Source organism: Marmota marmota, unplaced genomic scaffold (genome assembly GCF_001458135.2).
Source record: "Marmota marmota marmota unplaced genomic scaffold, marMar, whole genome shotgun sequence".
Classification (NCBI taxonomy): Eukaryota; Metazoa; Chordata; class Mammalia; order Rodentia; family Sciuridae; genus Marmota; species Marmota marmota.
The window spans coordinates 6,055,610-6,076,676 of NW_026000051.1; the positions used below are offsets into that span (position 1 = coordinate 6,055,610).

The 21,067-nt window shown below is 54.1% G+C and overlaps 1 protein-coding gene and 1 long non-coding RNA gene across 10 annotated transcripts in view; one reads left to right on the forward strand and one right to left on the reverse strand.

Annotated features, from left to right (window-relative positions):
- The window catches only part of Mapkap1 (MAPK associated protein 1), a 231,631-nt gene extending 221,931 nt beyond the window's left edge, over window positions 1-9,700 (forward strand). For all 8 annotated transcript variants that reach the window (XM_015497581.2, XM_015497584.2, XM_048813043.1 and 5 more), the window contains 2 exons: window positions 5,209-5,306; window positions 9,162-9,700. In XM_015497581.2, the coding sequence (XP_015353067.1) occupies window positions 5,209-5,306; window positions 9,162-9,287 (224 nt within the window). In that variant the 3' untranslated portion in view covers window positions 9,288-9,700. The remainder of the gene's footprint in view (window positions 1-5,208; window positions 5,307-9,161) is intronic.
- A 62-nt stretch (window positions 9,701-9,762) lies between these two features.
- On the reverse strand, window positions 9,763-14,818 carry LOC125619648. 2 transcript variants are annotated; one of them, XR_007351180.1, is made up of 4 exons: window positions 14,565-14,818; window positions 13,433-13,545; window positions 10,765-10,984; window positions 9,763-10,601 (listed from the first exon to the last, which is right to left on the reverse strand). It is a non-coding gene; the product is annotated as an uncharacterized LOC125619648 (long non-coding RNA). The 2 variants fall into 2 exon arrangements; XR_007351181.1 differs by lacking the exon at window positions 14,565-14,818 and adding an exon at window positions 13,625-13,846.
- Between the last annotated feature and the right edge of the window lie 6,249 nt (window positions 14,819-21,067).

A 21,067-nucleotide genomic window follows, 5' to 3' on the forward strand; every position in this document is an offset into this window, starting at 1 on the left:
GTGCAGCCATTGAAAGATGGCTAGGGCCAAGTGTGGAGGTGCACACCTTAACCCCAGCTGCTCAGGAGGCTGAGGCGGGAAGATCCCAAGTTTGAGGCCAGCCCTAGCAACTTAGTGAGACTTTGTCTCAATATAAAAAACAAAAAGTGCTGGGGATGTAGTTAAGTAGTAGAGCACCCCTGGGTTCCATCCCCTGCAACAGAAATGGTTGTAGAGACAGACTGTGTTGCGGCAGAGGCAGGGGTATGATAAAATGTTAAATTTAAAAGAAATTTAGCTCAGATTTTAGTATACAATGCTGTAGGAATAAAATGATTACAACCATGTGAAAAACATGAGGACAGCTAGAAAAGTGACCATGATGTCCTTGTGTACCAGTGTTAGGATCATGGAGTGAAATGTGGCGAGTTTTCCTTTGTCTTCTGTATTTCTAGCAATTTTTCATGTAAATTTTTAATTGAAGCAGAAAGAAATTCAAGTTTATTTCTGGTGTTCTTGACAAGGAATTTTAGACAAAGGTGGGTGCAGGCTCATTTGGAAGCCCCAGCTTTGACTAGTCATTACCAGCCACAGTGCCACCAAGTATGCTAAGGGACCCTCCTGTCCACAATCTGCAGTGGGAAGCTAAGCACTGTTTTGTCAGGGGGTGTCGAAGTCGCTGTCCTCTTAGCCTGAGCTGCCCCATTTCTAGGTACCAGCAGTCTTTCTAGGGTGGCTTCTCCCCTGCAAGGGCCCAAGGAACCTGTTTCAAATGCATAATGCAGAAGATAAATTAAAGCACAGAAGCTCAAACATCTCCACTTCTGACATTCATGCTGCTAATTGGTTTCTGCTCAGTGTTAGATTCCATCTTCTCTGGTTTACTTTGAAAAAAAATATGTTTGTGTAAATACATTTTTGCATATCCACATTTTCATTTCAATATTCAAAAGCAGATGTATAGTTTCAGTGTCTTCCTTGAGTGTGTGACCAGTACTTAGATGCCACATTTATACCATGTTACATTGCATTTTATTCCTACAGCACTGTAAAAGCTAGACTGTTCAGACAAGGACAAATTAAAATCAAAATCTTTAAAGTAATGAGCATTTTATCTTCAAATATCAATTCCATCACAGTTGTAATGAATTACCACCACCCATTGAGCCCGGGGATGTATATGAGATAGACACATTCATGCATGTGTAGGTGTAATGTGCATACATCGTGTAGTTGTGATCATATGTGTGGAGGTGATGACACGAAACCCCACAGGTGGAGCTCACCCCAGCTCTACCTCCAGGGTTCATGTTTTTATTCTCAGCATGTCAGGTTTCCAGGGTTGCCTTAATTTCCAAACAGAATTTAACAGTCCAGGCAAGTTAATTGGAACTAAGTGGAATATTGACTTTGATATACAGTTTTTCTCAGCTGACACTTTGATAGAGGCACTGTGCTCCCATGGCTTACCCCTTTCCTATGAAACTGCTGGTATTCTTTGAAATTTTGAGGGTAACTTGCCCACCTGATTCCCTCTAATGCCCTGAGACAGATGCCCTGGTGGGCTGCAGCCAAGAAGGTGGCCTGAGCCCTCTTTATGCCTTCCCAAGGTGACCTGGAGACACTGAGGCTGGCAGAGGGTGACACAGACTCTTCTTACTCAGTTCATCAGTGTTCACATGCAGCTTGTTCCATCTTCCCAGACACTTCTAGTAAAAATTTAGCATGTAGCATTAATTACTTGTGTTTATTGACAGATTTGTTTTCAGCAAGTGGTGAATTAACTTGTTATGTTTGACTGTATAGGTTTGGATTGGTTAAAGCTATACAGTGTGAGTTCTGATGATTAGCTGTTATTCTGATGGAGAAGTCCACAGTTCTGCCGTGTTCCCTTCTGTGTGGTCCTCTAGCAGTCCCTTTTCAGCATGCTTCCTGCGCCTGTCAAGATCAAAACCACATCCACACCTACCTTTGTGACTGTGCATCTGGTCTCGCTGCCTCCAGGGGTCCAGGGAACATCCGGAATCACAGTTCTCCCATTTATTTTACTGCCTGCTCAGAACACACTAGTGGCCCTATCAGCTCATGAAGCTCACTTTTTCCCATGTCACCTCCTACTTGCCCATCATGCATGACCCTGCTCTACTCGGGGCTCCCACAGAGCCAGTTTGTCAGTGCTGTGTCCTTGCTGTGTGGTCCCTGCCTTGTTACACTCAGCTAACACCCTGTCCTCCAAGATTGCTCAGGTGTCAGCTCTCCAAGAAACTGTCCTTGAGGGCCCTCCTCACTCCAAGCCAGCTACCTCTACCTCCACGTCTCCACGGCAGCTCCCTGTGCTCACCTTCCCCCTAGTGCTCACTGCACTGGACTATCTGTGTTCATTTCCTGTCCCTTGTACTAGCCTGTGCTCTTGGCAGAGCCTGGACTGAGTAAAATTGCCCTCCTGGGCATCCATCAAAACAGCAGGCCTTCAAGCAAGAGCTCTTGGGAGTGAGCTCCCCTTTGTCTTGTGGTGTCTAGCATGGGTGAAAACATGGCTGCTGCCCTTGAACTAGGCTCAAGGGACAATTATCAGCTAATTTTTAAAAAATTATCAGCTAATTTTTTCAGTATACGATTTATACCCCAGGGCTCTTGCTCCTGGCTCTCCACTGCTGTGGCTGTCCACCAGCCTTAGCCTGGTTACTAAATGACAACTTTAATTGTTTTGGTACAAACACAGCACTCCAGATGGACCCCTCCATTCCCTCCTGGTGGGGTGAGCGGTTTCACTGGGAGGGAAGAGCACATCAGAGGTCGGGCGAGATGGCTCGTCTTCATTCTACCTGCTCCTCTCACACAGGGGACAGGCAAGGGACCCACAGCCCCCCATACACAGCAAAATACAGAGCACAGGCATGGGGTCAGCTGACTTTTCAGGAGACTTGGTTTGGGATAATTTTTTTTTCTTCCACATGACTATTGTCCCTCTCCCCTGTGAGCCTGCAGTTGACAGGCTCCATGGTGACACAGCCCCAAGGGCAGAGTATCCAGGCATCCTTCCTGAGGCCCCAGGCCCATGCAAGCTGCACATCCCAAGTGCCATTTTTAGGTTTGACTATACCTAAAGTCCCAGACTGTCTTTAATGGTGTCTCAGCTTTCCAGGCAAGCATGCTCCCTGCATCTTGAGATTTAGTTTTGTCAGTGACGAGCAGGAGCAGGTGGTGTAGACCGTGCATGAGATCACTTATCAGAGGGGCCAGTGAACCCCGAAGCTTCAGGTCTGCGGGCCTCCCTAAGACCTTCTGGTCCTTTCTAGCCCTAGGCTCTGGTATCTGTGTCTGTCATGGCCACGTGTCAGCAGTAAGGGCTCCTGCGGGGGTTGTCTCTGTTCGTCCTTCACAGCCCTGTGTCCTTCATAGATGGCCAACAAAGGTATCTCTATTGTTCCTCCACATGGTGATGTAACCAGCAAGACTCCAGTGTTCTATGATGATGACTCCAGACAGACACACACCCCGATTTAAGTAAGATTCACTCCCTTATCAGAAATAAGTAATTTATATATTAACAGTGATTAGCTTCCAGTCAAGCATTCTGACTTTTAGTGCCATGATTTAGAATCAGGCTAAATTTGTCAAGTGACCGAAAGTGGGGTTTTTAAGAAATTATCAGCTAATTTTTTCAATATACGATTTATAGTCACAATTAGTATTTCATAATGATGTTTCCAGGATAAAATGCCAGCAGCTCAACTTTTCTGGCCACAAATGTACAGCATATATCAGTTTATTTTTGGAGATCTGAAAAATTAACTACTGTAAATAAAGTCTCCAAGATTTCTCCCGGAAAGAGGTGAACTTACAGTAATATGGGTGATATATTATTAATTAATAACTGACCAGCCACAATGAAAAAGGAGGTCTACTGGAAGGATATGCTGAATTTTAATCTTCAGGCACTGAGATCCACTGGAGCAGACCAGGGGAAGCGTTTCTGGCTGATGCAGGAGGCTGGCCACAGGTGGATATGGGACCCCCCTGCTCTTGGCTTTAGGCAGGTTTGCCGAGCATCAATGACGTGTCGCTCTTGGACAATGTTCTTTTGGTGCCAATAATGGAAACCAGTTTCAAAATAGCTAAGAATAAAGAATTAGTTCTTAGAGAGCTGCTGGGGCTCCCAGAACCCAAGGACAGCACATGCAGATAAGGGACCTTCACATGGGCTAGACCAAGAGTCGCCAGGCAGGCCGGCATCTGTCTCAGTTCCGAGGAGGGATCTGGTTGCTGTGTCTGGCCCAGAGGTCAAGCACAGGAAGCGCAGACATGGCTGCAGGTGTGGCAAAACAAGAAACAGGTTTCCTTAACAAGCCACATGCAGCAGGGCAGGCCTCCACCTGGCCATGCGTCTATGAAGACTCGCCCAGTGTGGCACCATTTGAGCCAGGTCACCAAGGGCCAGCAAGGCCTTTGCACAAAGGTCAGTAAGAGGGCATCCGAGGTAATACAGAGCCTGTGCAGAGGTCAGGGCAGCACCACAGGCTGCCTGTGGGGACATGGGGACATGAGGCTAGATGGAGTAGGCCCAGAAATGACACTGTTATTCTGTAGGGGTGGGAAACAGGAAGGAGTTGGACTTGGTGGGATTTGTGTCAAAAGAGCTGGCCCCTTAGGCAGTCTGCTCTGTGAGGCGCCACCCATGGTCTGTAGAGCCGTACCCTGTCCATCCTTCTGGGGCGGAAGTGACCAGCAGCTCTTGAGAACAGCTTCCATCTGGGGCACAAGGCCAGGAACCCCTCCAGCAGGACTCCTGCTCCTCTAGGAGCCCAGGCCGTGGAGCAGAAGCTCCAGGAAGGGGCTGCGGTTGGCCCTGCCCTGCCTGCTGTGTTTACTTGACTTTAAACAGTGTTAGTGCATTTCCAGAGTAATAATTTGGGATCAGTTGGCTCTACCTTAAAAATATTCCCTTTCCACACAGTTATCCTATGGAAGCAGCCCCGTGGTAATGCAGAGCCTGTGCAGGAGCCTTCCTGGGGTGGCACTGCCTGCACACACTCCAGAGTGGAGTGGGCCCAGCTGGCTGCTCAGTCTGTTCTCCTTTACTGTCCATTTTACACCCAGCCTGGGACGTGAAGACCAGCCACTCCAGGAACAGGAGATCTGCCCAGCCTCCACCTACCCTCCAGTCGGGATGGTGAGGGGAGCACTCGTGGGACCCTCATCACTGCCTCCCTCTCTCTGTCTCTCCAGGTCATGCAATATTTAAACTCACGTATCTAAGCAATCATGACTATAAACACCTCTACTTTGAGTCTGACGCTGCTACCGTCAATGAAATCGTGCTCAAGGTGAGTGCTTCTTGACACAGGGATGGGTCGAGTGCTCCTGCCTGTGCCCTGTCTGCCTGGCCTGGCTTCAGCCACTTTCCCTCCCAGTAGGACTTGGCTCCTGGGCCCAGTTTTGTAGATGAGGGAACTGGTGGCTCTGCTGATGCGCACCAGGCCCAAGCCAGGCCTTGAGGTCAGCAGCTCCGTGTCAGCCTAGCTGAAGCAGGACTCCCTTCAGCTGCCTCACAGCCCCTAATGGTCCTGCTCCTCCTGTATCCCTGTGGTCCTTCCATGCACCGTTTATCTCCCTCTGAGCCCTGGCAGCAGCTCCTCAGGCCCCTGGAGCAGACCCAAGGAGACAGTTGCTGGGAAAAGGCTTCATCGTGCTTGGGGTGCCCATCAGCACCTGTTGAAACGCACCAGCTCCTACTGGGCTTTACCAACCACAGCAGTCCACCCTGAGCGCCAGATACCATGGTGTCAGGCCAGTCCCTGTCCCCAGAGAGCCCTGCCTTTGTCAGGGGAGACGGAATGAAACAGAAAATTCACAAAAGATGTTAATAGTCACAGGGTGCCAGGTAGATGGGAGTCTGGGAGAGCAGGACCTGAATGACGTGAGAGAAGGCACAGTGTCTAGCAGCCTGCGAAGGGCACAGGCGGAGGGGTTTGAGCCAGAATTGACCCCCCACCTCTGGTTGTGTGACCCCACCTCTCTGAGCCTCGGTTTTCCCACCTATGAGGTGGGGTCATGGTACTGATGCTGCCCCACCCCACCAAAGGGCTGCCAGCATGCAGAGCAGATGCCGCATGCCAGGACTCTCTAGGCATGGTCCATTCTTTTCTCAAGAGGAGACTCATCAGGCAGTGACAATTGAAGCCGTAAAGATATGCTGAGGGACTGCCCTATGCAGGACCTGGGCCGGGGGCTTCTTAGACCCAGTCTGGTTGGTCCTTCACAGGGCCACGAGACAGGCACATCCAATTGTTCCCATTTTCTGGGTGATGAGGCTCAAAGAAAAGTAACTTAGCCAGGATGGTGACTCTTAGCAGAACTAGAACTCGGCCCTAGGCTTAACAGTTTCCAGAATTTATGTTCCTAATCCCCCAGATGTGTGTAGCCTTAAAGAATTGAATGGGAGATTCCAACCAAATGGAATCGCTTCTCAGGCATATTTTGAGCTCAAGTCCCATGACTGCAAAGGTCTTTGGAAGTAGCAGGAGAGAAGTCAGAAGTCTCATGCTGCTGGGAGGATAGTTAGGACGAGATGGTCAGTGGAATGGAAGGTGGGAGATTCATGACCACCTTGACCAAGCCTCCCTCAGACAGAGAGTGAGAACAATGTACCCACCCGGCACTGTGGCCACCAGCAAGCTGAGATCATCACAAGACAGCCCAAGGAACTGCCAAGTGTTGGGGAGTAGGTGAAGAAATATTCCAGTACCCCATCAGGGACTGGACTTATTTTTATAGCCAGCATTAAAATATTCAAGACTTGAGAAGGATTCTAGTGAAATTATAATCCTGTGTTTGACATCAAAATAATTTTCACAACAGCAGATTGATGACAGAAACACAGGTTTATGACTTCAATATGAGACTGTGGAAGATCAAGTGCAAAGAAATCATTTTACAGGACCAGATGCTCCCTGGAAGCAGATGCTTTTCTGCAAAATCCCTGAGGCCTGTCGCCTCCCCTAAAATGTCTGTTTTCATATCAAAATGTTTGTAGAAATATTGCATCATGCAGAAGACTCCAGGAGAGTCGCAGCGAGCCCAGGCCTGATTTACTCAGAGCTAATGATCGTGGTCCTGATGGAAGATTAAACTTCACTTCCCCCACTTCTGATTTTTATGGCAATTGGAGTACTTAGCCTTAGCCACATTCCCATGGTGTCGGGGCAGGCACCAGCACTGGCTAACAGAGCCCAGCCCTGTGCCCAGGAATTTAGCAGAAATGTTGCCCTTAGAGGCTCTGCAGGGTCAGTCTCTCTCAGGAGTTTTACATGAAGTGAGAGCTTGCATCAGAGGACAGGCTACAAGGAGAGGTGAGAGGCAGAGCTGATGCTCTCCATCACTTCACCTCATCGTGTCTCGCCCCTTGTAGAAATATTAACATCTCCCAATTTTTTGAGACTGACTACACATATTTCATGTCCGTTATCTCATCCAATCTTCCCAACTGTCCTGCAGAATGTGGATGTTGTCCCCATTTTATAGATGAGGAGTTGGAGGCTCAAGGCCACAAAGCACATCAGAGTGGAGCCTCAACTTGAACCTGGCCCCGAGGACTTCTAGAGCTGCCCTAATTCCACCAGAACGTAATTGAGCTAAGCCATGTGTGGTCCCTGATTCTGCAGGCTTGGAGATGAATCTCCGAGGAATCGTTGGGCTCTTCAAATCAGGTTCTTCTCGTGATCGAGTGACGGACGCTGTGGCTTTATTGACCATGAAAACTCCCTATATTTTTATGCCTTAAGCTGTAAAATGCATTGAAAGTGAAACACTCTATAGTGCATAAAATTGTGCAAGTTTTAAGCCACAGCATATTAACCAGCTAATGGCAGACCAAAGGGCGTTTTTATCTTTTGATTATTACATTAATCTTCCATTAAAATTATCTATGTGATTATCACAAAGCACTGAAGATAATAAATTTAGGAAATAGTTGTCTTGTTAAGGATCATTTTAAAATGCTTTTGTCAAATTGCATGTGCCAAAACTACACTGAAAACTCTAGGTTGGCTGAGTGTGCAAACAATATAATCCAAAGATTGCTTTTATTAAAAATGATAAACCTCCTGTTTCCATACATTGTCTGCATTGTCCCAGACGTGCGCCCGGCCTGCAGGCCTCATGATTTATTGCTCTCAGCTGGTGCCTTGGCGAGGCAGTGGCCGAGCGTGTCAGGCCTTCTGGACCCACATGCCGGCCCTCCCCGCCTGCTGCTGGCGACGATCAGAGCAGAAAGTTAGGAGGGACAGTGTCAGAGCCTGGGTCCTGCAACTGCCATTCTTGCTGTCTCCTCCAGAGTCTCTGGTTCCTTCTTGGCTAAGCAGAGGCCCCTCCCTCCAGACCCAGGACAAGTGGCCCTCAGAGTAGAACCAGCATAGTGCCAGCTGTCTTCCCTCGCCAGGAGACTTGGGTTTCTAGTCTATTTCTAGACTAGAAACTAGTTCTATTTCTATAACTTGTAGAAACGTGAGGGCTCAGAGAAGCCATGGGGTTCACTCAAAGCCCAGCCCGGTGACAGCAGGCGGTGTCTGAGGAGGCTCTGTGCAGTGTGGGTGCTGCTCATGTGACCCTGAAAGACCTACACACCCCCGCAGGGGAGTGCAGAGAGCAGCAGACGGCTGAGCATCTTCACGGCCCTGGCCCTGACTTCAGCCCCCTCGGCCTCCTTTCGGAGCCTCCCTTTCCTTTTGGTTGAATGAGCCTTGGCTTCAAGGCCCCGGAGCATTAAAGGAAATAGTGCTGGAAGCTGATGGGGGTCTGAATGGAGAGCCCTGTCTTGCTCTGTCGTCCCCACGATGGTTTCGTCTGTCTCCTATGGAAAGTGAAGCTCGGAGAGATTCTGTGCAAGTCCGAGTAGGCAAGGGCAGAACCACAGCCAGGGCAGACCTTGGGGCAGCTCAGCTCAAGGGGGGGTGGGCACTGGGGCTAGGATCAAGAAGCCCCAGCACTCGGGGCAGAGAAGCCTGAACCAGAGCAGGACCGTATCCCTCCTGCCAGCGTGCTGGGTGCCGGGAGTCCAGCCACACAAAAGCACTGGGCCTGTGGCACCCAGCCCAGAGCGGGCCTTCCTCCTGCCCTGCTTTGCCCCGGGCAAGCAGCACGCATGGCTGGCAAGTGACGAGCTGTGTCCTCTTGCTTCCTAGGTTAACTACATCCTGGAATCACGAGCAAGCACCGCCCGGGCTGAATATTTTGCTCAAAAACAAAGAAAACTGAACAGACGTACAAGCTTCAGCTTCCAGAAGGAGAAGAAATCAGGGCAGCAGTGACACTGGCCCCCAGCCTCAATCTGTTGCCACAGATTGAGCTGCCTGCCAGGGCCAGGTGGCCCTAGAGCCCACCCCGTGCTCTGCAGTGCTTGGGGGAGGCCAACTCACGGGCACAGGGTCAGTGGGCTCTTGGGCAGGGGGTGGGGCCAGGGGGCATCTAGGTTGGAGGACAGGGGACATTGCCAGGGGACTGCAGCCTGATTGGTGGTGGCTTTGAGTAACAATGCCCAGGGCCAGACCACCCCCCGGCAGAGCCATGTGCTGTCCAGCCGCCTTCACTGCCCGATGACCCTGCCCGAGGATGTACATAGCCATGCCAGATATTTCCTTGCAACTTGATCAAATTTCTTAAAGCAAATGAAGAACAAAGTGTATATTTCTTTTTTCCTTTTAATAAACAGGTGTACTCTTTATCATGGTTGGTATGATGGACCATTCTTTGGGGTGGAGATTGATTATGTTATTCTCTTTAAAATCTGTTCCCATATTGAACAGGCAGATTGGAAAAGCTATGGTTCGATTTCTCAGAAGAAATGTTTAAGGCTTAGTCAATAGTTTTAACTATGCCATTTGTTTAAATGAGTGCATTTGCTCTGAGGATAGTTAAGGAAGTAACTGAGTTAGGAACGAGGGCAGGGTGCTGTGTGTCCAAGGCTGTCACTTTCCTCTTCAGGAGCCTTCCTCCTCAACACACCCCAGCACCTCTGATCTCAGAAATGGGTCTTGGGACGATGTGGAGACATCTTCGGGCCATGCTGCTCCCGGCTAGAGTGGCCTCTCCATTTCTTAATATTAAGTGTAGGTTTCTGCTGATAATTAGACCTGCGCTCAGGTTTTCCTGGACCTGGAAGAGTCTCTGCTTCGCTGGCTTTGAAGGGTCCCATCTCCCCTCCCATCCCCCATACAGTGCCTGCCCGGCATGCGCAGGCCAGAAGCTGCTGCCGTCCACCGTGTCCTGGAGAAGCGGCATGGAGGGAAGCCGCCTTCCTGCCACCTCGCGCCCTGGTGGGAAAGGCAAGGGGTCGGGCACCCCTGACATCACACCTCTGGCCACACCAGATGCCTCTGCAGGTCTTGCCAGGGTCCCTCCCATGATGACATCCTTTCTACTGTCCCTGGCCAGGGCCAAGAGCTGGATGTCTCACTGACAGCCTGCATTTAAAACATTTTTTAAATCATTGTACAAGAAGAGATGTGTCTAAACATCTCCAAGTCAAGTGGGTTTCTTGCGCAAGGGGTCCTTTTAATGACTTCCTCTTTCGCTCTGCTCTTCATCCGGCCGACAGGAGCACCCTTTTCTAATGTCTTCCATTCCTACCCCCAGAAATAGAAGAAATATTATTTGTAGCTTGCTACCTGTATTTGAATTTTTAGCAATTTTCTATTTAGATATCTTTGAAAAATGTAAATGACTAATTTGGTCATTAAATCTTGTGGCATTCAATATTAAAATATTAAAAGTCCTATAAATACCCACCTTTGCCTATTGCTTTGCATTCCTTGAGTCTTGAGCACGTAACACTGCAGACGGTGACTCTACCAGGAATCTTCTGGGGGTGACAGGTGCTGGCAGTTGACGAGGTGCCCAGTGTCTCTGCAGTGCTCTGAGAAGCAGCGCAAGAAGCAGGGCCCCTTCTCTCAAGGGTGACACCGACATTGTCACCACCTCCAGTTACCACATCAGTACCATTCCTGCCCTGGAATACAACACACTCAGTTTACATAAAATATACGTCCAGCTCAAGGAGTAGTTTAAGGGGACCACTGTGGCCACCACCAGATGCCAGGACTTGACACTCAGGTTTTCCTCAGCGCTCCCTCCCCGGGCCTTGAGGCCAGCCCATGAGCTCCAGGACATGAGCATCGCACACCTTCCCCGGCCCCAGCATGCAGAGTGGGAGCTTGTCACGACCCAGGTGACACAGGCCCGCTTGAGTTTTCCACCAAGCCACCTGACCTGGTGCCCATGTGACTCCTGCCTGACGTGACGCAAAATACCAGTGCGGATCATCTCTCCCAGCTGGGCCTCTGAACTCAGCGTGTTCTGAGCGACCTGGCCTCGGCTGGCTTTTGCCCACCGCCTGCATCTTGTGCGGGCCACATGCCGGCCCTGTGCAAAATGCGCGCCATCCCATGTCACTGCCACAGCAGCCCCTGGTGGGTCCTGTCGTTACTTCTACTGCAGAAGGGAGGACCCGGGGCTGGGGTCACCTCGCTGCCCAGACACACCACGAGCAACGGGCGGGCACCACTCCTTGCTCTTCCCTGCCCCTTGCCTCTGCCCCCTGAGGTTGGCAGCCTGCAGCTCTCGTGGGTCGTTGCTGGCCAGGCCTCAGAGTCCCGGTGAGCCAACCCTGCAGGAGGGAAGGGGTTCTGGGGTGAAGATGAGGTCATGCGGTCCAGCCTCCTCCCTCAGGGTGCTGAGTGCCTGTCACCGTCCCCTCTCAGTCTGCTGCGTGCCTCTGGCCATGGCTGCTCACTGCTGGATTCCACGTCCACCTCGGCCATGTTGGTGAGCCTACGATGGCTTTGACTGTCGACTGTGGATCGGAATTCGCCCAGCTGAGCCCAGGTGCCCTCCTCACCGTGCAGCGCCTCTCTGGCTCTGAGCCGGCAGCTTCCTCCACACACCATCCCTCCCAGGCCCTGTCCCTCTCAGTCCTCGCTTCACAGGGCCAAAGCCTGGGAGCTGGCCTCCGCCCTGTCATGTCCCTGACGACCTGTCAGCTGCTGCTTCAGGCTCCCGGTTCCCAGCTCAGGGGCTGCAGAACGTCAGGGATGCAGGGGGGATGGAAGCCCCAGCGTGGCAGCCGGGACCTCTGCCTAGTGAGGCCAAGGGGTGGGCAGGTGGCCCCAGGCCACCCCTCAGGTATAAGCGCTTGGAGACCAGTGTGCTGGCCAGCAGGCTCAGGTATGAGGAGCAGGGGACTCCTGTCAGCCCTTCCCGGTCCTGATGGAGAGAACCCCACAGCTTCCTGGGCCCTGACAAGCCTCTCCCTCTCCGCGCCCCAGGACAGCTGTGACATGGCGGGTCCCTGAGCTAGGAGGATGGGGCAGGGCTTCCGCAGCCTCCCAAGGGAACTGAAAGCCCCAGGAGGGCAAGGCCAGTCCTCTGTGGCCAACACAGGATGTCAGCAGTACCCCCATAGCATGGGACGTGTCCCCAACTTCTGGCAGAGACTCCTGCCCCGACCCTTGCCTCGCTGCCACGGAGCTGCTTCCCTTCCTCCAGGAGGAAGGGGCCTGGCTTCCCCCAAACTCAAGGTCAGAGGTCGCAGGGCACAGACCTGGAATCAGAGCCCAGCCCCCAGGCCCAGGCTGTGAGTCAAGTTAGTCACGTCACTTTCCTGCCTTGGAGTTGGGGAAACCCTGTGGACCCACTTGAGCTCTGGGGACCCATCAGTCAAGGGTGGCTGGGGTTTAGTGTCCAGGCCGGGACCAAAGCCCACCTCCTCTCCTTGCCCACTTTGTGCCTCCAGGTAAGGGTGGACCTGTCTGTGCCTCACTGTCCTTGCCCATAAGCGGCTGTGAAAGCCTGCCCCTCTGCGCGGGTCGAGGCTCCATGGGTCAGATGCACAGAGCCGCGTGCACAGCGCTTGAGGATGGCAGCAGTGACACTGGTGTGTCCTCCCACCTCTTCTTGATGCCATGTTACCCTGTGGTGCTGACCCTGAGGGGACCCCAGCTTAGCCCCAGAGCCCAGCTGCCTCCACGCCCAGAAGGAGGGCACAGAGGAGCCAGGCCTCTGCCTGGGCGGGACACAGGTCTCTGCCTCAGGGACCTGCAATTCTGCCTGCTGCCAATCCCTGAATTTACTAGAAGGACTCAGACTCAGATGTGACAGGCCAAAGGAAGGTTTTAAGTCAAATGTGCCTGGATTAAGGACTATTTGCCACAAATTCCACCTGGGTGAGGTCAGCATCAGCTTTGGCATCTGCAGAGTGGAGCTCCCATAATGACCTCCTCGGGAAGATAGCATGATCAGAAAATCCACTATGCCTAGGTACGTTCCCAAATGGATTGGAAGCAGGGACTCAGACACTGGGTCCTTACAATGACAATGGCGAGGACTGGACATGCTTCCTGGTCAGGATGGGCCAGGCTATGCTGCAGTAACAAACAGCCCCCGAACCTCACTGGCTTACCAAAGCAAGTTACTTCTCCTTAGCTGTCAGCTGTGGGTCCAACATCCTCCTCGGGCTTCCACAAAGGCCAGGGCAGGGATGGGAGGGCTGGAGATGGAGGGACATCTGCAAAGCTGTGTGGAAAGGAACACATGCTGCCACCCACTCCCACTCACATTCCACCCACTAGGTCACTCCCATGCTGACACCTACCCCAGAGGGCCTGGGGATATAACCACCGAGGATTCAGCCACAAATGTTTGAGAAGCAAAGGGCTGCCACCTTGAGATGACACCGTTCTTCCCAAGTGTCACCTTTCACAGGCCACTTGTCTACAATTTAACATTTTCCTTTAATCTAGGCTAATGTTCCCCACCTTAAACCCTCTTCAAAACAAGGATAGCCATGAAGTCATGGAGTTGGAGAGCCGCATGTTTTCTGGCACACGCTCCAATAAATACACAGCTGTCCTAATTAAAACACGGGTCCTCACTGGATGCAGTGACGCATGCCTGTAATCCCAGCGATTCAGAAGCAGAGGCAGGAGGCTCACAAGCTTAAGGCCAGCCTCCGTGACTCAGCAAGACGCTGTCTCAAAATAAAAAATAAAAAGTGATGGGGATGTAGCTCAGAGCACCCCAGGGCTCACTCCCTGGTGCCAAGGGAAAAAAAAAAATCCCCTTAACCCCCAAGTCCTGTGTGTGTGCAGCATGTGACCATAGGTGCATATGACTCACAGCAAACACGTGACATCAGCACTTCCCGGTCTTTCCCCAGTGCCCACCTCCTGCCAAGCTGTCAGCAAACATCACAATTTCGTTCTCCCCCCAGCCTCATGCCCACCCAGCCCCCATTTTACAGACGAAGAAACTGAGGCAAAGTCCCTCCCCTGAGGCTCTTTGTCCCCCTCCGGCCTCCACCCCCACCCCAGCGTCCCTCCTCTCTCTGGGCCCAGGAGGGCCAACACGGTGGCCCCTGCAGGCCCCGCTGAGCCCCTGCAGGCCCCTGCGGGGAAAGCAGTGGAGCAGCGGGGAGCTGTCACCTCCTGTTCCCACCAACCACCTCCGCGCAAAGGCAAGTCCCAACAGGGCGCTCTCCGGAGGCCGGCGTGACTGGTGAAGTGATGGGATTGTGTCCCCGGCCTGTTCTTTACCCGCTTAAATCCTCCACAGGAAAACTCGCATCAGCGCCCAGCCCCGGCCGCTCCCGCTCCTGCAGCGACAGGCAGAGCTGAGCCTAAAGTGAAGGACTAATGTGCCCATTTATTCATTTTTCTGACAAGTCACAATAGATTTTTAACTGCCAATGAGTGGCCTCCCGGAGGTGTGGCGGCTGCCAGGGGCCGGCCAGGCACTGAGTGGTCATTTCCGCCGCAGCCCCCCCGCTGGCCCGGCTGGAATTCCTCCCGGGGCCAGGCAGCTGCCAGCCCGAGCCCCGCACTTGGCCCCGGAGAGGCCAGCGCAGCCGGCCGGCGGAGCTGCCCACTGGGCTTCCCGCTCCTCTGCACAGAGGGCCGGCGGCCGCACAGAGACAGGTAGCTTGAAGTCACCCCAGGTGCACCCGGGGACCCATCCACCCTGCTGTCCCAGGAACAGCCCCTGCCTCCCGCAGCCGAGCAGGAGAGGGCACCGTGAGGCGCCCGCACACTGTGCAGTTCCCAGCCCACCACACCCCAGCCTCTCTCCTGGCCCTGCGTGGCTCTTCCTAGAAGCGAGGCCCACAGGTAGACCTGCTCTTGGGGCGGGGGCGGGTCAAGGGATCTTTGGGTCTAGCACAGGGCCGACATGGAGCTGTGGCCAAGAACGAGTGCTTCTGACTCACCCTGCCCACCCCTGACATCCGTGGAGCATGTCCAGCCAGACCTGTTCTGGGCCCTTGGAAAGCAGGGGACACAGTGTGGTGCTCCCAAGGTCCTCCCACCTGGCAGGGGAGGGGACTTTGTCTGGAGAGCCCCAAAGAGATGAGAGCTATAGTGGGGAGAGGGACAGGCTGGGCTCAAGGCCCTGCTCCAGCCCCAGGGAACAATAAAAGCCCTAAGAGTCTGAGAAGGAATGAAAATCCTCTTCCCCGTGCTGTGTGACCCTGGACCCCATTACTCAACTCCTCTGAGCCATTTTCTTATCTGCACAAGTGAGACAGAATCCCACCTTCTTCAATGAGGAAGAAATATGATAATGGGCAGAGGCCTGCCACACAGCTGGGGACCAGGAACAGGTAGCCATGGAGCCATAAGACCCAGTTCCATAGTCACTGAGAACACTCTGGCCTCGGCCTCCTTGGCCGGCAGGGCCTCAGAGTTCAAGGAGCAGGCCCAGCCCCACCAGGGAAGCCCCAGAGCACAGACGGGAACTGAGCCTTCCCTCCCGGGGCACCGGCCGCCCTCCTCTCGCCCCCGCCTGCCTCAGCCAAGAGCCCCAGGCAGGGCTCGGTTCTGTGTGCATTGACTAGGAATCCACAAGAAATAGGCTAATTCTTTTTAAAATGATAGAATTTGTCTATATTATAGCATTCCAGCCCCCAGCTTCCTGAAAGCTAAAAATATTTTAATGTCATATTTCCATGTAAATTTTAGTTTAGAATTTAATACCCTTTTAACATACATTAAATTTTTAGCATTCTTTAAGCCCTTGACTATTTTAAGGGCTTAACTGATGTGCGTTGAAGAAAACGGCTGGAGGAGGCTGTAAATTAGGAGAGAATGTTCTAGAAGCAAGGTTTCCCCAAACCTCCGTGCCCTCCTCATCTCGGAGATCACTCTTCCCCCCAGACCTGGACTCCTGGGGAGGTGTCAGAAGTCAGTTCCCTCCTGGAAAACTGGCTTCCCTGGGGGTGGGGAGGAGTGGGAGGACCTAGGCCGGGAGGGGAGGCTGCAGCCCACCTGAGTTCAGACCCAGTTCTACCCCTTGCCCACAGGTGGCCTTCTCAGGCTTGTCTGTCACCTTGCCCCGGAACGGGACCAATGTCAGGGTTCCTGAGTGGGAGATGTTCCTGGGGAAAGCAGACGTTCTGTGGGCTCCACAGAAGAGGGGAGACCCAGGGCGGTGGCCGGCCTTGTAAGGGCTCCAGATGTGACAGGTGTGGGTGACAGATCAGGCCCAGGCCCCATGGACTGCCGACTCCACAGCCCCAGCCCTCCAGACAGGCTGCCCGGGAACACCCGGTGCCAGGACATGAGCAGCTCACGGCTGCCCGGCTGGCCTTGGGGTCCGGGCTCCTCACACTGCTGCAGAAGGGACCTGCTCAGGACGCTGGGACCCTCGCATCTGGGCCTCTGGGCTGGAGAAGCGCAGCCAGGTGCTGAACAGAGCAGCATGTTGTCCTGACTTCGCTGTGCACCCAGGTCCAGCCACCGGGCCCCTGGGCGCAGCCCAGCATGGGCCTGTGAGTTGCCCTCAGTACAGTCCCCCCACCCTCAGGGCCAGGCCCAGGAAGGTCCGGAAATGGCAGGATGAGGGGGGTCTTCATGCCCCTGGGCTCAGGAGACAGGTCTGGGTCCTACTGGGGACACTCAGCCCACATTGGGGTCCAGGCTGCCATGAGTGCCTGCACCAGAGCTCTTGGGTGACCCCTCCATCTCTCCAAAAGCGCATCTGGGAAATGGGGACAGAAGGGACAAAACCTCCCTGTAGGGCTGCTGAGAGGGCCAGGGATGGGCACAGGAGGGGCCCAGCGCTGGGAGCTGGTTGTAAGATCCACCTCAGTGAGGGGACAGCTCTACGTCCTCCTCCTTCTCAGGCACAATGCAGTGCACTGACGGCAGAGCCCAGCCAGTCTGGGTTCCAGCTGGTGTCCGCCCCCCAGCAGGCCGCGAGGAGCCGATGGGAGGACCCAGAGCCAGGCCTGCCTAGTGGGCAGGTGGCCACTAACGAGATATGAGCAGTTTCCTGATAAAGAGGCGAGATCCTGCCCAGGAGGGTGTGAGCCCGGCACCCATCAGCAGGCCCCACCCTGCCCAGGCCCGGCCCTCAGCACCCTACAGGTGCAGAAATGGCCCTGCTCAGAGCCTGTTCTTGGGAGACCGACAGTCCATGGGGCTTTGGCTCTTTCTCTAGTGCTCAGGGGACTGGACGTCTGTTAAGGCAGCCATTGGGCCAGGTGGGAGAGTCCCCATCTGCAGCAAGGGGCTGAGGACTCCACCTGGCTCTGATGGGTCCCTTCGGTGATGACAAGCTGGTGGAAGCCTGGAAAGGACAGATTCCGAGGCAAGAGGAGCTTGTCACGTGACAGGAGGGACCAGGGTGATGCAGAGAGGGTTCTCACCTTCCCTGGGCTCAGAGGCCTTTGCGTGGGGCTGTGGACCACAGGGGTCAGAGGTCAAGGTGCAATAGAACCCGGCCTCAGGGTCTTCTGAAGGAGAGGGAGCTTTGCCCAGCCAGGGAGGGGCACTCAGGGGACCTGAACCTAGTTCTGACTCTGAGCCCTCTGCCTCCACCATGCAGCCACCTTTCCGGGCCCAGGAGGGAGGCAGGGCCCCCAGGGACAGCAGCCAGTGTGTGTCTATGGTCTGATGTGAGGTGGGTTGTGTGCACAGGTCAGTGTGTGAGACTTAAGTCCCACGTGTACGTGTGGAGTGTCTGTCTGTGGTGCACACGTATCTGTGCATGTATGCACATGTGTGCATGTCTGTGCCTGTGGTGTGTGTGCACGCCTGTGTCGTGTGAGTTCCTCTGTGGGCGCTGGCCCATGCACACACCTGCGCCGCGGGTGGGCCTGCAGCTCCCGGAGGATGCCACGGGGGTCTGGGACGCGGCCTGTACCATCTCAGGGGCTCCAGGCCCTGAAGTCAGGAGCAGCCACCACAGAGGCCCGGGCAGGCAAGGGGCCCCCCAGAGCAACGTGCACCCCAGCATGGGGGCAAGAATCCCCCTTTCTGAGATGAGGTCACCAGGCACCTCTCCTCCTCCCTCTTGTCATCTGGTGGTGAAGACACCAAGGCCACCAGGCCAAAGCCACCTGGACGCCCAGGGTCCCTCTCAGCCTCCCAAGCTGTCCCTCCCCCACCCTGAGCACTGTTCCTTGAGGCTCTGGAGGTGGGACAGGGCCCAGTGGGAGCTCTATGCCTACCCACAGGAAGTCGGGGCAGTAGAGGCCAAGACCAGGAGCCTCCTGCAGAGACCAGGGCCGTCCCCCAGGGTGGGGACCCAGGGAAGTGACCACAGACGGTCCCCTCTCTGAGGGCAGGGATGACACTGGCTTCACCCCATCAGTGTCTGACAGGAGCACACGCTCCTCAGAATTTGTTAAAAGGTGTCCTGGTTCCCAGAAAGATTCTGTGGACACAGAGGTTTGGGTGGACATTGCTAAGCAGGGCTCTCCTTGGGACCCCCAGAGCCTTTTACGGCCACCATGAACTGTGCTCCAAACGGGGTGACAAGCAGCATTTCCCTTGTTGCCAGGGTCTGTGGCCCTATCTCAAGAACTGGAGTCGCTCAGCTCAGAAGCTGCGTCAGCACTGGGAGGGGGGTGCTGTGCGCAGTCAGGCAAATCAGCTGGCCACCCTCCCTGTGGCCTGGGACGAGCCACCTGGCCCCTCCGAGCCTCAGCGCCTGTACACGTCCCTGCAATCCTCAGGGCCACGCCCGCCTTCCTCCAGGCTGCACGTCACCCTCCGTCACCCTCCCGGGCCACCCTGCAGAGGCCTCCTGGGCTCCAGTCTGACTCCTGCCCGAGGCTGAGAGCTCAGTGCAGGACCCCAGTCTGTCCTCTTCCCACCCTGGCACAAAGGAACCTTGTTGAATGAATGAACGCACTGACCAGCCACCCCTGCCCAAGGCCCGGCTGCCCCCTCCCACACCTGGGACCTTCAAGTGGGACTTGACCCCAAAGGAGCCCCACGTCCCACTCAGCAAACATCGATCCCACTCGAATAATCATGTTGATGGAATTGCCAGATGGTGAGAGACGATTCAAAGAAACTCACGTGCACATAGAAACACTGACTCCTGTCCCCACAGCCGTGCAAGCCACCAGGCTGGCCGCAGCGCCTGGCACACGTCAGCCCTTGACTCCGGGCAGGACCAGAGCTGCCCACACTGTCATCCTCATGGCTCTCATCTGAGCGGTAGGGACACTGGGAAGAACATGGTTCTGGAGCCACGTGATCTGGGTTGGAATCCTGGCTCTGCTCATCTCTTATCTGTGTGACGCTAGACCAGTCCCTTGTCCTCGCTGAGCCTGTTTCCTCATCTGTGAAGTGGGCTAATGCCCCTCCTCTATGATGCCCTGAGAGACCAGTGAGCTAGAAGACCAGAGATTTCCAAGGCAGAGCCAGCATTGGGGCTGTGCGTGCTCAGAGGCGGGCAGAGGACCCCAGGAAATGCTGCCCAGCAGAGGAAGCCCTGGGCTGGGCCCCGAGGCTCAGAGTCCAGCACGGTGGCCAGCCTGTAAGGTGCCAATAAACATTTGTGAAGTCAACTATTACCTTCTGCTGGCACAAGCTGGGGCACAGACAGCACAGGGCAGGACCCAGGGTCCCTTTGAACAGATGACAGGAAAACAAGACCCAGCCAGAGCAGGGAGGCTGAGGCCCCAGGCAGCCCAGGTCCACTTTCCAGCTTCGAGAACTCCATGGGCACACAGCCAGACGACGGCAGCTTGGGTCAAGGTGGCCACACCTCAGGATGACCCTGCATCAGCCGAGGTGGCTGCCACACAGCAGCCACATGGGCCCCCAACGCAGGTCCATGGGCAGCAAGAGCCCCACGGTGATTAGCCCGGACAGCCCAAGCCCTCCGACGGATAAGAGGAGACCCGAGAGCCGCCCGGGGCCCTGAGGATGCTGGGTAATTACTTTCCCCTTTGTCTTTGTCTTTTCTTTTAGCAGAACCACCAAGAAGCAGCCACAAAATCAGTTAAAGCTTCCAAAGTGCTTCTTTCTCCAGAAATCTTTTATAAAAGGTGAGAGATTTACAAGACCTGAAGAGCAAACCAAGCAGGATAATTGTTTTTGGAATGACCCCAATATTTTCACCCCGGCGACCCTGGCTGGGCATCTTGCCCCATATTTATGATTCCTGGTCCTCTGCGCACTGCTGGGCGACCTTTCTGAGCCCCCTCTGCAAGCCCCCAGTCTCTTATCAGGCCTGTAACTCACCCTGACGTTATCTCTCGGGAGGGTTTTATGCACTTTAATTTACCCCTCATCATTATTTCCCGGACTTCAAGGTTCCTCTTTGGAGCTGCCCTTCCTGGGACAAGCATAATCTGTTTGCCATCAAGCCCAATAAATATGTTTGTGCAGGAGCTGGGAACCGTTTGGGGAAGCAGCCCCGGCTCTCACCCCCTTGCGGGCTCCCAGGCTGCTCTGTGTCCTTGAACCTCTGTGGGTGGGCGGGGAAGGAAGCTGCCCCGCGGTAGGGCTCAGGCTGGGTGGCCAGATCTGGCAAAGGAAAACCCAGGACACCCGAGTAAATGTGAATTTCAGATAAACAAAATGTTTTAGTGTCAGTATGTCCTGTGCAAGGCGTGCTCATTGTTTATCTGAAATTCAAATTTAACTAGATGTCTTGCATTTTCTGTGTTATCAGCTCCTAGGAGCTGCACACAGGCGCACATGTGAGCGCGCGCACACACACACACACACACACACAGACCCCTAAATGCAGATTAATACACTGAGGGTGTCTTGGCTTACTAGGGCTTCCAAACAAAGTGCCA